Source organism: Macrobrachium rosenbergii, chromosome 2, assembly GCF_040412425.1.
Source record: "Macrobrachium rosenbergii isolate ZJJX-2024 chromosome 2, ASM4041242v1, whole genome shotgun sequence".
Taxonomy (NCBI): domain Eukaryota; kingdom Metazoa; phylum Arthropoda; class Malacostraca; order Decapoda; family Palaemonidae; genus Macrobrachium; species Macrobrachium rosenbergii.
The window spans coordinates 85,890,407-85,902,473 of record NC_089742.1 but is presented as its reverse complement, the minus strand read 5'-3'; the positions used below and the strand labels follow the sequence as shown (position 1 = coordinate 85,902,473).

The window sequence follows — 12,067 nt, the reverse complement described above, 5'->3', positions numbered from 1 at the left end:
AGTCGAACCCGTAATCTTCTAGAATTCAGTAATTATCAACTGATTCAATGAATGTTTCTACATTCTGTGTTAATTTCCATCAACTAGTCCCTTTAAAATTTGTAATGCCTGCATTAAAATTTGTTAACTTTATGACCTGACCGACTGAGACTGGCTTGCTTGTCTTCCATTTTATGCAAAATTCAGCGACCTGAGTGTAACAACATAAGAACAAAAAAATAGAAAGAAAGAAAATGGGAGAACAACAAAAGTTAGCTTCTCCTAAAAGAAAAACTGAAAATGGGTTACTCAACACTCGGTCTGCCAACAGAAAACGGTATGAGCTCTGTGCAACCTGTGACGTCGCCATCTCGAAGACGAAGCAGAGAAAAAAAGCAGGCGTGATTTTTGTTGAATCATTGATTTGAAGACTTAATTAACTCACAATCGCCACTAATCACACTTATTTGGGTATTTCTTTAACCCCAAAATTGCTCTAGAGATCACCCAGATCTATTTTACAATTTCCCACTCCCAATACTCGAACAGAACGGAAAAAAAAAGATTCCTAGGTTTTCACACGTAATTTGAAAATGATATGACACCCGCAGTTTTCAAAACTGGTAATCATTCATCACACACACGGCCCAGTCGCCTCAGGTCGTCTGTGCCTTGGGCATCAACGTTACCAATTAGTCTATTTTAAAAAAATCGACTAAAACTCTCACGCTAGCTATGTATTTCCACTTTCATCGCTGCCATTATCTTTTACATTTTGACAGTATTTCTACTTAAGTAGCCACCAATTCTTCTTATATGAATTATCCAAATCTTCTGTTACAACTGTTTAGAAACAGATAGGATGTTCTGGTAAGAACACCATTTTTGTAGCATACCGATTGTTCTATCTTCCTTGGATAGATTTATCCTTCTCCTCTGATTTCTCTCTCTCTTTCTTCAACGTCACAAAGATCTCTTTTTCTCATCACGGATTTTCTTTTTCTCTCTCTCGTTCCACATTAAAGAAATGAAATGGGTCATATAATGAAAACTCAATCTTTCCTACCAAAAATAGATTTATTACTTAAAGCAACCCAACAAGCAATGAATAAACAAAGCAAAGATTAAAATGCATCATAAATGAAATTGTCAATTAAGAAAAAACATCTAACTCAAGATTTAGTCTTAGTCCAACTAAAAATCTGATTATGGCTAATAGCCTGCAAACTCAAAAATTCTCACATATTCCATTATAGACTTTGTAAAGTCTGGTCTCAAGTCTCCCACATAAAATACTAGACATTGCAAAGGTTTGCGACTGTCTTCTCTATGATCACACCAGCATGATAACATCATGTTTTGCCTTTCAAAGTCTTCACCTGACAATCACACCCATGACATCTGTCGGAAAAATGAACACAGATAATACTCCCAAAAATATATAAGTACAAAACATAATAATGAAAAGTCTAAAATGCATGAGTAAATAGCATACTGGTAAAATATAGAACACAATAAAATAGAATATTGAAATAGTAAAATGCTACATATTGTTCCCACACAAAATCAAAATGTCTTGTTATGGTAAAAACATAAGTTCAAAAATGTTTGAAATATGGTTAAAAGACCATTGTTAGTATTTCACAGAAAAACGAAGAGTCTGAACTTTACCTTATTCTGCCAATTCTAAGAGCTCGCCGGTCTTAAAGATAATGTCTAACAGTGATCTCGATCAAATCTGCTAATGAACGACACAAAAATTTTTGGGCAGAATTAGACACAAAATCAATCTATAAAAAAACTTTCGTTATATTGTACCATAAATTGGTCATGATTTGTCAACACCGCTTGTTCATCACATTAAAAAATTAAATTCAACTATTTGAGTGAATCAAAGCACAATTAAAACCTTTTCAATACCATCAAAATAAATTCTTAAAATTCTTTCATCATGTATCTTTTAAAATTCATTATAATATTTACACAAAATTATATATATAACTTCTCAAATAATCATCACCAACCGAGTGAAAAAAATAACTAATTCCCTATCTAAATTATTTACTAAATAATTAATTATCATAGAGAGAGTAATGCTGGTATTTATGCAAAATGAATTTTATTCACAAGAGAGAGTTTTCTTAATTTTCAATCTTATAGCAAGATGCAAAATATATATATATCTTCACTTATTTATTAAGAGAGAGCGGACAGTAAATTCCTTACTGGGTTGTGTTGCTGATATCGTGATATCGCTAAATGTTGTGCCTTCCGCGGTGAGTGTTTTGCTGTCAGATCCGCGTAAAAAAATCTCACTATGTCTGCGTTGTTTTTCCGCTGTCGTTTTCCACCTTCTGAATCTTGTTGAAAGTCTGTGCGCTGTTTTTCTTCAATCACTCGATGCAATGTCGCAAACACTGGGCTTATTATCGCTGTCGGCGTCTTGCTCAATTTGTTGACGGTAACAGTTCAAAATGTTTTTGCTTCGGGACGCACTAAAACGGTTTTTATTCACACTCGATGTTCTTGTTGTAAGCTGCTATTCATAACTTTTTGTTCGCTGGAGTGTTTTTATTTCGTCAGATATAGTTGGTCGTCGTCGTAAAAAATCTAAGTTTGTTTTGTAGAATTTTGTTTCACTGTAACTTAAATAATTGCACTGATAATTTCATTAATGTTCGTTTGTTTTGTCTCGCCTTCTGGATCCAAATAAGCTGCCACCATTGTTAGGGTTATCTTCTCCCCTTTTATGTTCTTTGTTGTATGTTTGTATGGAATTTAGTCTTTCTTTTCTTACCTTGGTTTCTTTCTAGGTGTCCTTCAGATCGCTTTGCGGATGATGTGCTATCGTTGTATATTTATTATTTTTAAGTATTGATATCTCTCAGAAAGGCGTATAGAGACGAGATCGGTAATTTCTTCACTTTAATTAGTACTTAGTATTATAAAGATCAGTACAAAATTAACAAGTTACAATGATGGAAAACGAATCACTCTTGACTCAGTCTATATGGGGAACACTGAAGCGAGGGGAGACGTACTCTCCCTTGAAGGACACAGTTCTCAACTCTGGTCTCCTCGTCGGTCTCTAACTCGTCGAACCCTCAGAAAAACTTGCTACCTGCAATCTCCACCTCCTTCTAGCCTTATTGGAAGGATTAATCAGCAAGGCCTCCCCTTCAAGTAGCTGATTGGAAGGACTGTAGTGGGTGTGATTCAAATCTCTCCTTAGAGGACTTGATAGGAGGTGATCTTAGGAGGGTGTGTGAAAGACCCCTCCCACACATAATTGATTGGAGGTTGAAGAAGTACATCACTTGAGCCAAACCCCAAATTCCTGGAACTTCCACGAAAACACCTTCCTGAGAAGGGGGGGCTATAGAATCAGCTACTGTAAGCATTTAGGCTGTGCTGACTCATGTTTTGGTTAGCTTCAATCGCAAGGCCATTATTTCTCACTTTTACGACTGTTTTTATGGCTTCAACACGATATACTGCAATGGTTCATGTAAACATCCCACGTATTGATAACACGATATAACAGCATTTGGGCGTTATCACTGTGTTCTTTGCCTCTCTCTTTATTCTTATTTCTCTCTCCTTCTCTCTCCTAACTTTTTCTCTTTCTATCTCTCTCTCTCTCTTTCTCTTTTCTATCTAATTTCCCTATCTATTCTACACCACAACATCGAGGACCTCCGTCAGGGGGGCCATGGTGTGAGCAATCCCCAGGATGAATCTTCTGTAGTGGTTGACCATCACAAGGAATTCTTGTATGGCCCTCATGGGGGCCGGGGTGGGGAACTTCTCGACGGCTTCGACCTTCTACAACATTGGGCGGACGCCTTCCATGGATATCTTGTGGCCCAGGAACTCCACCTTCTCGACGCTGAAGGTGCATTTGTCAAACCTGACGACGAGGCCACTCTCCTGCAGGCACTGCAGGACCTTCCAGATGTGTCACAGGTGTTTCTCCCAGGATCTGGAAAAGATTAGGATATCATCAACGTAGCAGACGCAGAAGTCCAGGTCTCCCAGGATGCTGTCCATCAACCTCTGGAAGGTCGCGCCCACGTTCCTCAGGCCAAAGGTGGAGAGGGCGAAGACATAGGACCCGAAGGGCATGACGATGGCGGTTTTGGGGATGTCCTCCGGCGCTACTGGGACCTGAAAATAAGATTTTAGTAGGTCCATTTTGGAGAATATCCTGGCCCCATGGAAAGAGGCCGTCAGGTCCTGCATGTTCGGCAGGGGATAGTGGTCTGGTTCTATTGCCAGGTTCAGCCGCCTATAGTTGCCGCAGGGCCTCCATGTGCCGTCTGCTTTCTGCACCATGTGAAAAGGGGAAGCCCACGGGCTGGGAGCCTTTTTGCATATGCCCATCCTTTCCATCTCTGCAAAGGCCTTTTTGGTCTCCTGAAGGCGCCGCTGTTGGGTAAGTTGTCGGAACTTCGCGTGCGTTGGGGGACCCTTCATCTTGATATGGTGGTATATTCCATGTTTGGTAGGAGTCCCGGGCATCTGGCGGAGCTCGGGTTTGAAGACCTCCAGGAATTCCTTCAGGAAGGAACCATACTGGTGGGGTGCAATGGGACAGATGCCAGGATCCCTGGGGCCTGGTGACAAGGGCAGGGACTGGCAGGACTGGGTGTCCAGCAGGTGTTTGTGGCTGACGTCGACTGCCAGAGTGAAGTGGGAGAGGAAATCCGCCCCCAGGAGTGGAGTCCTGATGTCTGTGATGAGCTCCCAGCTGTACCCCCGGCCAAGGATGGCAATCGACAGGAGCTCGGTGCTGTAGGAGAGGATGGGGGACCTGTTTGCGGCCGTCAGGCAGGTAGTCGGGTCCGGCGGTCATCTGCAGTCCTCTCCTGAAGGTGGAAACACTGAAAGCATGGCTCCAGTGTTGACCAACATCATCCTGCCGGAGATCACGTTGTGGACATAGAACCCTACTTGTAAGGGGCCCCTGGGTATTTCTGTTGTTGCTGCCATGGCGGCCTATGGGTTTGGCCGCCGCCTTCTCCGTTTTTTGAAGGGAAGAAAGGGCAGGGGGCTTCGCACTCCAGGCGGCTCTCCCGAATCTCTGGTGGAAGTAACATAGCCCTGGCCCTTCCCTCTTCTGCTGGTGGGACGATCTTTTCTGCTCAATGGAGTTGACGGGCTCTGTGGTGGGGTCCTCCGGCAGGAGGCAGTTGGCAGTGTGTGGGCATGGTCACCCACTTGGCCGCCTTCGTGGAGTCCATCAGCTGCTGCGCCAACCTGATTAGGTCCTCAACCGGCAGGATGTACACATCCGTGATCTGCCCAAAGACCTTCAGCAGTAGCTGCCACAGGAAGATCTCCCTCGACAGACTGATTTCCTTGTGCCTGCCGCTGCTGTCAGCCTCAGGGAGGAGGAGGAGGGCCTGGAGGGCGTGCCACACTTCCAAGAGGTTTCCCTCCTGCTGGGGGTTGAGGGCGAGGTCGAGGGCGCAGGCAGCTCTCTCGGAGACTGGCAGGGAGCAGGTCTCGACAAGAGTGGATTTCAGTTTTTGGAAGGTGGCGGGGCCTGACGTCGTCATCAACCAAGAGGCAATCTTATAAATCTCCAGGAGGGCGTTAATGGCGATGTCCGCCTTCAACACCTCATCAGTCAGGCCTGCTATTCTGAATTGCCCCTCGACCCTGTAGAACCAAGACGCTGCGTTCTCCCTGGTGAATGGCGGCAGCCTTATGTTAAGGGCCGTCTTTGGTTGGTCCGTCAGGGGGCCCATCTCGTGGGGCGGTGGTACCGCTGTGGAGGTGCGCACGGGAGGGGGTTGCGAGAGGGAGGTGTCTGCCTCCGAGAGGTTCGCAGTAATTTGTACATGGTTGGGAATGTCTGCGTCCATGCTCTTTTCGCACTCTCACTTGGAGTGTGTGGGAACACTCACACCAATACACGCTGGGGGAGTGTGCCATGTGGGTCCGCTAATGATGCTGGCAACCTGCCAACAAGGGTTGGTTAACGCCCGAACGCTTTGTTAGAGTGCCATAGTTAGTCTGTTAGGGGCATGGATTAGGTTCATTGGGCCAAGACTTAGTCACCGTTTGGGTCCGTTAATGGCTTCTGGAACCACTCCAGGGGTCACCACTGTGAGAGAGGTGGGAAATAATGAGCAGGAAGACAAGTACCACTGGTTTATTGCCGAAAATCTAACGGCTTATAAAGTGGGATGCAGACATCTGCGTAGTTCGCAGAGACCGCTGGTACAAGGATTTACAGGTGACCTGAGGTCAAACTAGTTCCTTAAAAAAACAGGACAGGTTCATACAGAAAACATAGTAATCAACAATGTCTGACATACAACATAAATAACTCGTTACTTGTACATAATACATGATTGTTTAGAAAGATAACATATACACAGTTTACAGTTATGATGATAAATATATATTCCAATCGACCTTAGGTCGATGAAAAGGCACCACAGAAAACGGGATGTTCTCCACAGAGAACGTGTTGAGCAGGGACTTTACATGATTGATACAATCGCTGGCTGAATGCTCACCTTGGCAAAATGGACACATTCTAGTACGAGGGGTTTAAATGCAACTGTCTTAGGTCTTACAGACTTGTCCTCTCCCTTTTGCAACGCATTATCCCCCAAACTCCTAATGAGGAAATCAAGTGCCTCAAAAAACTCATCTAAAGTGTAATCACACTTTCTCAAGTAATCCACAACTTTACAATATACATCACCTTGAGAGATCTTCTAATTAATTAAACTCATGACCATTCCCTGCCCCACATCTACTGTACTCAAGCATTTAATTTCCTCTAACAACACTATCAACTCAATGCAGAAATCTTTCAAATCCACACGATTGAATTTGGGAACAATGATATTGGCGAGTCGCCAATGCAAAACAACTAACGTTTGCTGTTAGTTACCACAGTGACGTTACAACAACCCTAATGCAATGTCATAGCAGGCGGCTGTTACACTTAAAGCCTTGAGTACTCTAAGCAATTCTTTCTTGAAGGCACCAAGCAAATATGTAAACTTAGTTACGTTATCTAAATCAGTATGACTGTTAACGTGAACATCAAACATTTCTCTAAAGGTAGTGTATTCACTTGTAAAGTCCCCGCTCAACGCGTTCTCTGTAATGAACATCCCGTTTTCTGCGGTGCCTTCACATTCGACCCAGGGTCGGATGAACACAATATTATTATCATTATTATGAATGGTATATTTTATTGTCTGTTCAATTGACTATGCATTATGTATATGTAACAGAGTATTTTTACATCAGACCAGACATCGTTAATCATTATTTTTCTGTATGTACCTGTCCTGTTTTTTGTAGAGAAATAGTTTGACCTCAGGTTGTAATGTCCCCGCTCAACGGTTTCTCTATGATGAACACCTTGTTTTCTGCAGTGCCTTCACATGCGACTTAAGGTTGAACGAACACAATCTTATTATCATTATTGTGAATTGTATATTTATTACCTCTTCATTTGCCCTTGTACCACGTATGTGTGCCAGAGTATTTTTATGTCCAACCAGCTATTGTTAATCATCATGATTTCTGTATGTACCTGTCCTGTTTTGTGTAGAGAAATAGTTTGACCTCAGGTCACTTGTAGATTTTTGTACCAGCAGTCTCTGCATATACGCAGACGTCCACACGCCGCTTTATAAGCGGGTCGCTTCATTAATAAACCAGCAGTACTTGTCTTCCTGCTCATTATTTCGCACCTCTCTCACAGTGGTGACCCCCGGAGTGGTTCCCAGAGCCATTAATGGACCGAAACGACGACTTAGTCTTGGCCCGATGAACCAACCCACACCCTAACAGGCTAACTACGGCTCTCTAACAAAGCGTTCAGGCTTTACCGACCCTCGTCAGCAAATCACTTGCATCATTAACGGACCCACACAGCACGCTCCCAAGCGTGTATTGACGTGAGTGTTCCCTCACACTCCAAGTGAGAGCGCTGAATGAGCATGGACACAGACATCCCCACCCACATACAAATTACAGCAAACTTCTCGAAGGCAAACGTCTCCCTCACGCAACCCCCTCCCGCATGCTCCTCCACACCGGTGCCCATTCCCCACACAATGGCCCTCCTGACGGACCAACCAAGGGCGGCCCCCAGCATAAAGCTGCCACCATTCACCCATCAGAACCCAGCGTCCTGGCTCTACAGGGTCGAGGGGCAATTCAGGGTGGCAGGCCTGACCGACGAGGTGTTGAAGGCGGACATCGCCATCAACGCCCTACCAGAGGAGATACACAAGAAGGTCACTCCGTGGGTGACGACAATGACGAAGCCCTGCCACCTTCCAGGAGCTGAAAGCCACTCTTGTCAAGACCTGCTCCTGTCGAGACCTGCTCCCTGCCGGTCTCCTGAGAGAGCTGCCCGCGCCCTCGACCTCGCCATCAACCCCCAGCAGGTCACGAACCTCTTGGAGACGTGGCATGCCCTCCAGGACCTCCTCCTCCTCCCCGAGACTGACAGCAGCGGCAGGCGCAAAGAGATTAGCCTGTCGAGGGAGATCTTCCTACAGCAGCTACTCCCAGAGGTCCGTGGGCAGATCACAGAACCACACACCCTGCCGGTCGAGGACCTGATCAAAGTGGCGCAGCACCTGACGGACTCCACGAGGGCAGCGAAGCGGGGTCCACACCCGCACACCCCATCAACTGCCTCCAGCCAGAGGGCCCCACCACAGAGGGCATCAACGCCATCGACAGGAGGAGGCCACCCCACCAGCAGAAGAAGGAAAGGCCGGGGCTTTGCTATTACCACCAGAGGTTCAGTAAAGCTGCCCGAAATTGCGAAGCCCCCCGCCTTTTTTCCCCTCCAAAAAGCAGGGGAAACGGCGGCCACCCTCACAGGCCACCATGGCGGCAGCATCCGAAACACACCCAGTGGCCCCGCACCAGTAGGCTTCTACGTCCGCGACACTATCTCCGGCAGGATGATGCTGATTGACATTGGGGCCATGCGGTCAGTGTTCCTGCCTTCCAGAGAGGACTGCAGATGTCCGCTGGACCTGGCTGCCTCCCTGACAACCACCACCATGTCCCCCATCCTCTCCTACAGCACCAGGCTCCTGTCGTTCTCCATCCTTGACCGGAGGTACAAGTGGAAGTTCATCATTGCAGACGTTAGGACCCCGCTCCTGGGTGCAGATTTCCTCACCCACTTTGGACTGGCAGTCGAAGTCGACTGCAAGCGCCTGCTGGACACCGAGTCCTGCCAGTCCCTGCCCTTGTCGCCGGGCCCCAGGGAGCCCACAATCTGTTCTTTCGCTCCCCACCAGTACAGCTCCCTCCTGAAGGAATTCCCGGAGGTGTTCAAACCTGAGCTTCATCAGGTGCCCGGGGCCCCTGCCAAACAGGATATATCATCACATCAAGACAAGGGGCCCCCCGACGCACGCAAAGTTCCGGAGGCTTCCCCACAGTGCCTTTGCCGAGATGAAAAGGATGGGCATATGCAAGAAGGCTCCCAGCCCATGGGCCTCCCCCCTTCACATCATACAGAAAGCGGACGGCACCTGGAGACCCTGCGATTACTACAGGCGGCTCAACCTCGCTACAAAACTCAACCACTACCCTCTACCAAACATGCAGGACCTAAAGGCCTCCTTCCACAAGGCCAATATATTCTCAAAGTTAGATCTCTTGAAATCATATTTTCAGGTACCAGTAGCTCCAGAGGACATCCCCAAAACCGCCATCATCACGCCTTTTGGGTCCTACATCTTCACCTCCTCCACCGTAGGCATGAGGGAGACAGGGGCGACCTTTCAGAGACTGATGGACAGCATCCTGGGGGACCTGGACTTCTGCGTCTGCAAACGTCGATGATATCCTAATTTTTTCCAGATCCCACAGGGAACACCTACGGCACATCCGGAAGGTCCTGCAGCGCCTGCAGGAGAGTGGCCTCGTCATCAGGTTCGACAAGTGCATCTTCGGCATCGACAACATGGAATTCCTAGGCCACGAGATATCCCCAGGAGGCGCCCGCCCAGTTTCATCGAAAATTGAGGCTGTCATCAGGATCCCCACCCCTACCTCCGTCAGGGCCGTACAAGAATTCCTCGGAATGGTCAACTACTACAGGAGATTCATCCCTGGGATCACGCACAAAATGACCCTCCTGACGGAGATCCTCAAGGGCCGTCTGAAGACCTTAGAGTGAGGCCCCAACCAACAAAGGGCCTTCTCCCTGATGGAGGCTGCCCTCGCCAAGGCAACAGCTTTGGCCCACCAGGACCCCAGTGCTCCCCTCCAGCTGACAACAGACACCAGTAATGTCGCCTTCTTCAGCAGAAAACTCAGCCCCACTGAGTCCAGCTACAGCACCTTCGACAGGGAACTCTTTGCAGTATACCAGGCGGTACGCCACTTCAGATTCCTCCTGGAGGGTACTGCCTTCACAGTTTGGACGGACCACCAGCCACTGGTCCACACCTTCATGAAGCTGGGGGTGCATGGTCCTCCAGGCAGCAACGGCACCTCACAGCCATCGCGGAGTTCACCTGCACCATCAAGTACCTCCCCGGCAAGAAGAATCCAGTAGCCGATGCCCTCTCGAAGATCGAAATCAACACGGTGCAGCTCAGGATCGACTACGAGGACCTTGCCCTCGAACAAGCTGCAGACCCAGAGACTCCAGCTTACTGCACCGCCATCATGTCGCTGAAGTGGGAAGACGTACCCCTCAGCCCTGGAGGGCCAACACTTCTGAGAGACAAGAGCACTGGCCACCCCGCCCACTGGTGCCTGCCTCCCATTGTCGGCTGGTCTTTGACATCATCCACGGACTGTCCCACCCCTCTGGCAGAACGACAGCCAGGCTGCTGGTGGAGAAGTTCATCTGACACGGCATACGGAAGGATGCAACGGCCTGGGCAAGACAGTGCATACAGTGCCAGGCCAGCAAAGTAGGGCAGCACACCGAATTGGGGTGGGCGACTTTCCCCAGCCGGGGAGACGTTTCGGGCACATCCACATCGACGTAGTGGGTTCTCTTCCCCCATCAGGAGGAGCAAGATACCTTCTAACAGTCGTTGACCGCTCCACCAGGTGGCCCGAAGCTACCCCCATGGAAGAAGCCACCTCCAGTGCGTGCGCAGAGGCCCTCCTCTCCAGCTGGATCAGCCGGTTTGGTGTCCCAGACCATATAACTACTGACAGGGGCCCCCTGCTTTCCTGTCCAAGCTGTGGACCGCCCTGGCACGCCTGTTGGGGACCACTCACCACAGCACCACTGCCTACAACCCCGCAGCCAATGGATTGGTGGAAAGGTTCCACAGGTCCCTGAAGGCGTCCCTCATGGCTCGTTGCACCTCCAAGAATTGGAAGTACCAGCTGCCCTGGGTCCTCCTCGGGTTGAGGACCGCCCTCAGAGCCAATGGCAACCCGTCCGCAGCAGAAAAGGTCTTCAGGAAGACCCTCATATTCCCAGGGGAACTCATCACAGAGGACCTGGATGACTTAACAACGCAGAGGCTCCACGACAGGGTTGGGAAGTTCGCCACCTGCCAGCAGACATATACTGACCGGACGTCCCCCTTCATGCTTCCCGGTCTGTCCTCTGCCACCCACGTCTTCATCAGGAACGACGCCGTACGTCCAACCTTAACCAGGCCCTACAAGGGGCCTTTCCTCGTACTCGAGAGGAACAAGAAGGCATTCCGGGTGGCCATCCTCGGGAAGGAAGACTTGGTATCGATAGAACGCCTCAAGCCCTCATTTCTGGAGGAAGACATCGGGGGCACTTCCCAAAGCCCCTCATAGAAGGTGGCGCTCCCACAGCCCACCCCGTCCGCAAGAAAACCTCGTGGGCACCCCCCAAAGGCCCCGAGACTGGGCAGGAGGGCAAAACACACCCATCCACAGAACACCGAAGAAGACAAACACACCCCCCAGCTGGCATCAAGAAGGCAGGGCCCCCTCAGCTGCCCCAGCAGATAGCTGCTTTGATCAGACGTTACCTACATCTTGGGGGGAGTATTATAAAGTCCCCTCTCATCAGGTTCTCTATGATCAACATCCCGTTTTCTGCGGTGCCTTCACATGCGACCTAAGGTCGGAC

The 12,067-nt window shown here is 48.5% G+C and overlaps 1 protein-coding gene across 1 annotated transcript; it reads left to right on the top strand.

The window, feature by feature from the left end:
• The first annotated feature begins 11,304 nt into the window (after positions 1–11,304).
• LOC136843429 (uncharacterized) lies at positions 11,305–11,769 on the top strand. The gene has a single exon (XM_067111889.1). It carries the CDS (start codon positions 11,305–11,307, stop codon positions 11,767–11,769), a length of 465 nt encoding a protein of 154 aa, XP_066967990.1.
• The last annotated feature ends 298 nt before the right edge of the window (positions 11,770–12,067 follow it).

Excerpts from the sequence above, each read along its gene's own strand:
- LOC136843429 (XM_067111889.1), top strand. The coding sequence starts at position 11,305 with ATGGCTCGTTGCACCTCCAAGAATTGGAAGTACCAGCTGCCCTGGGTC.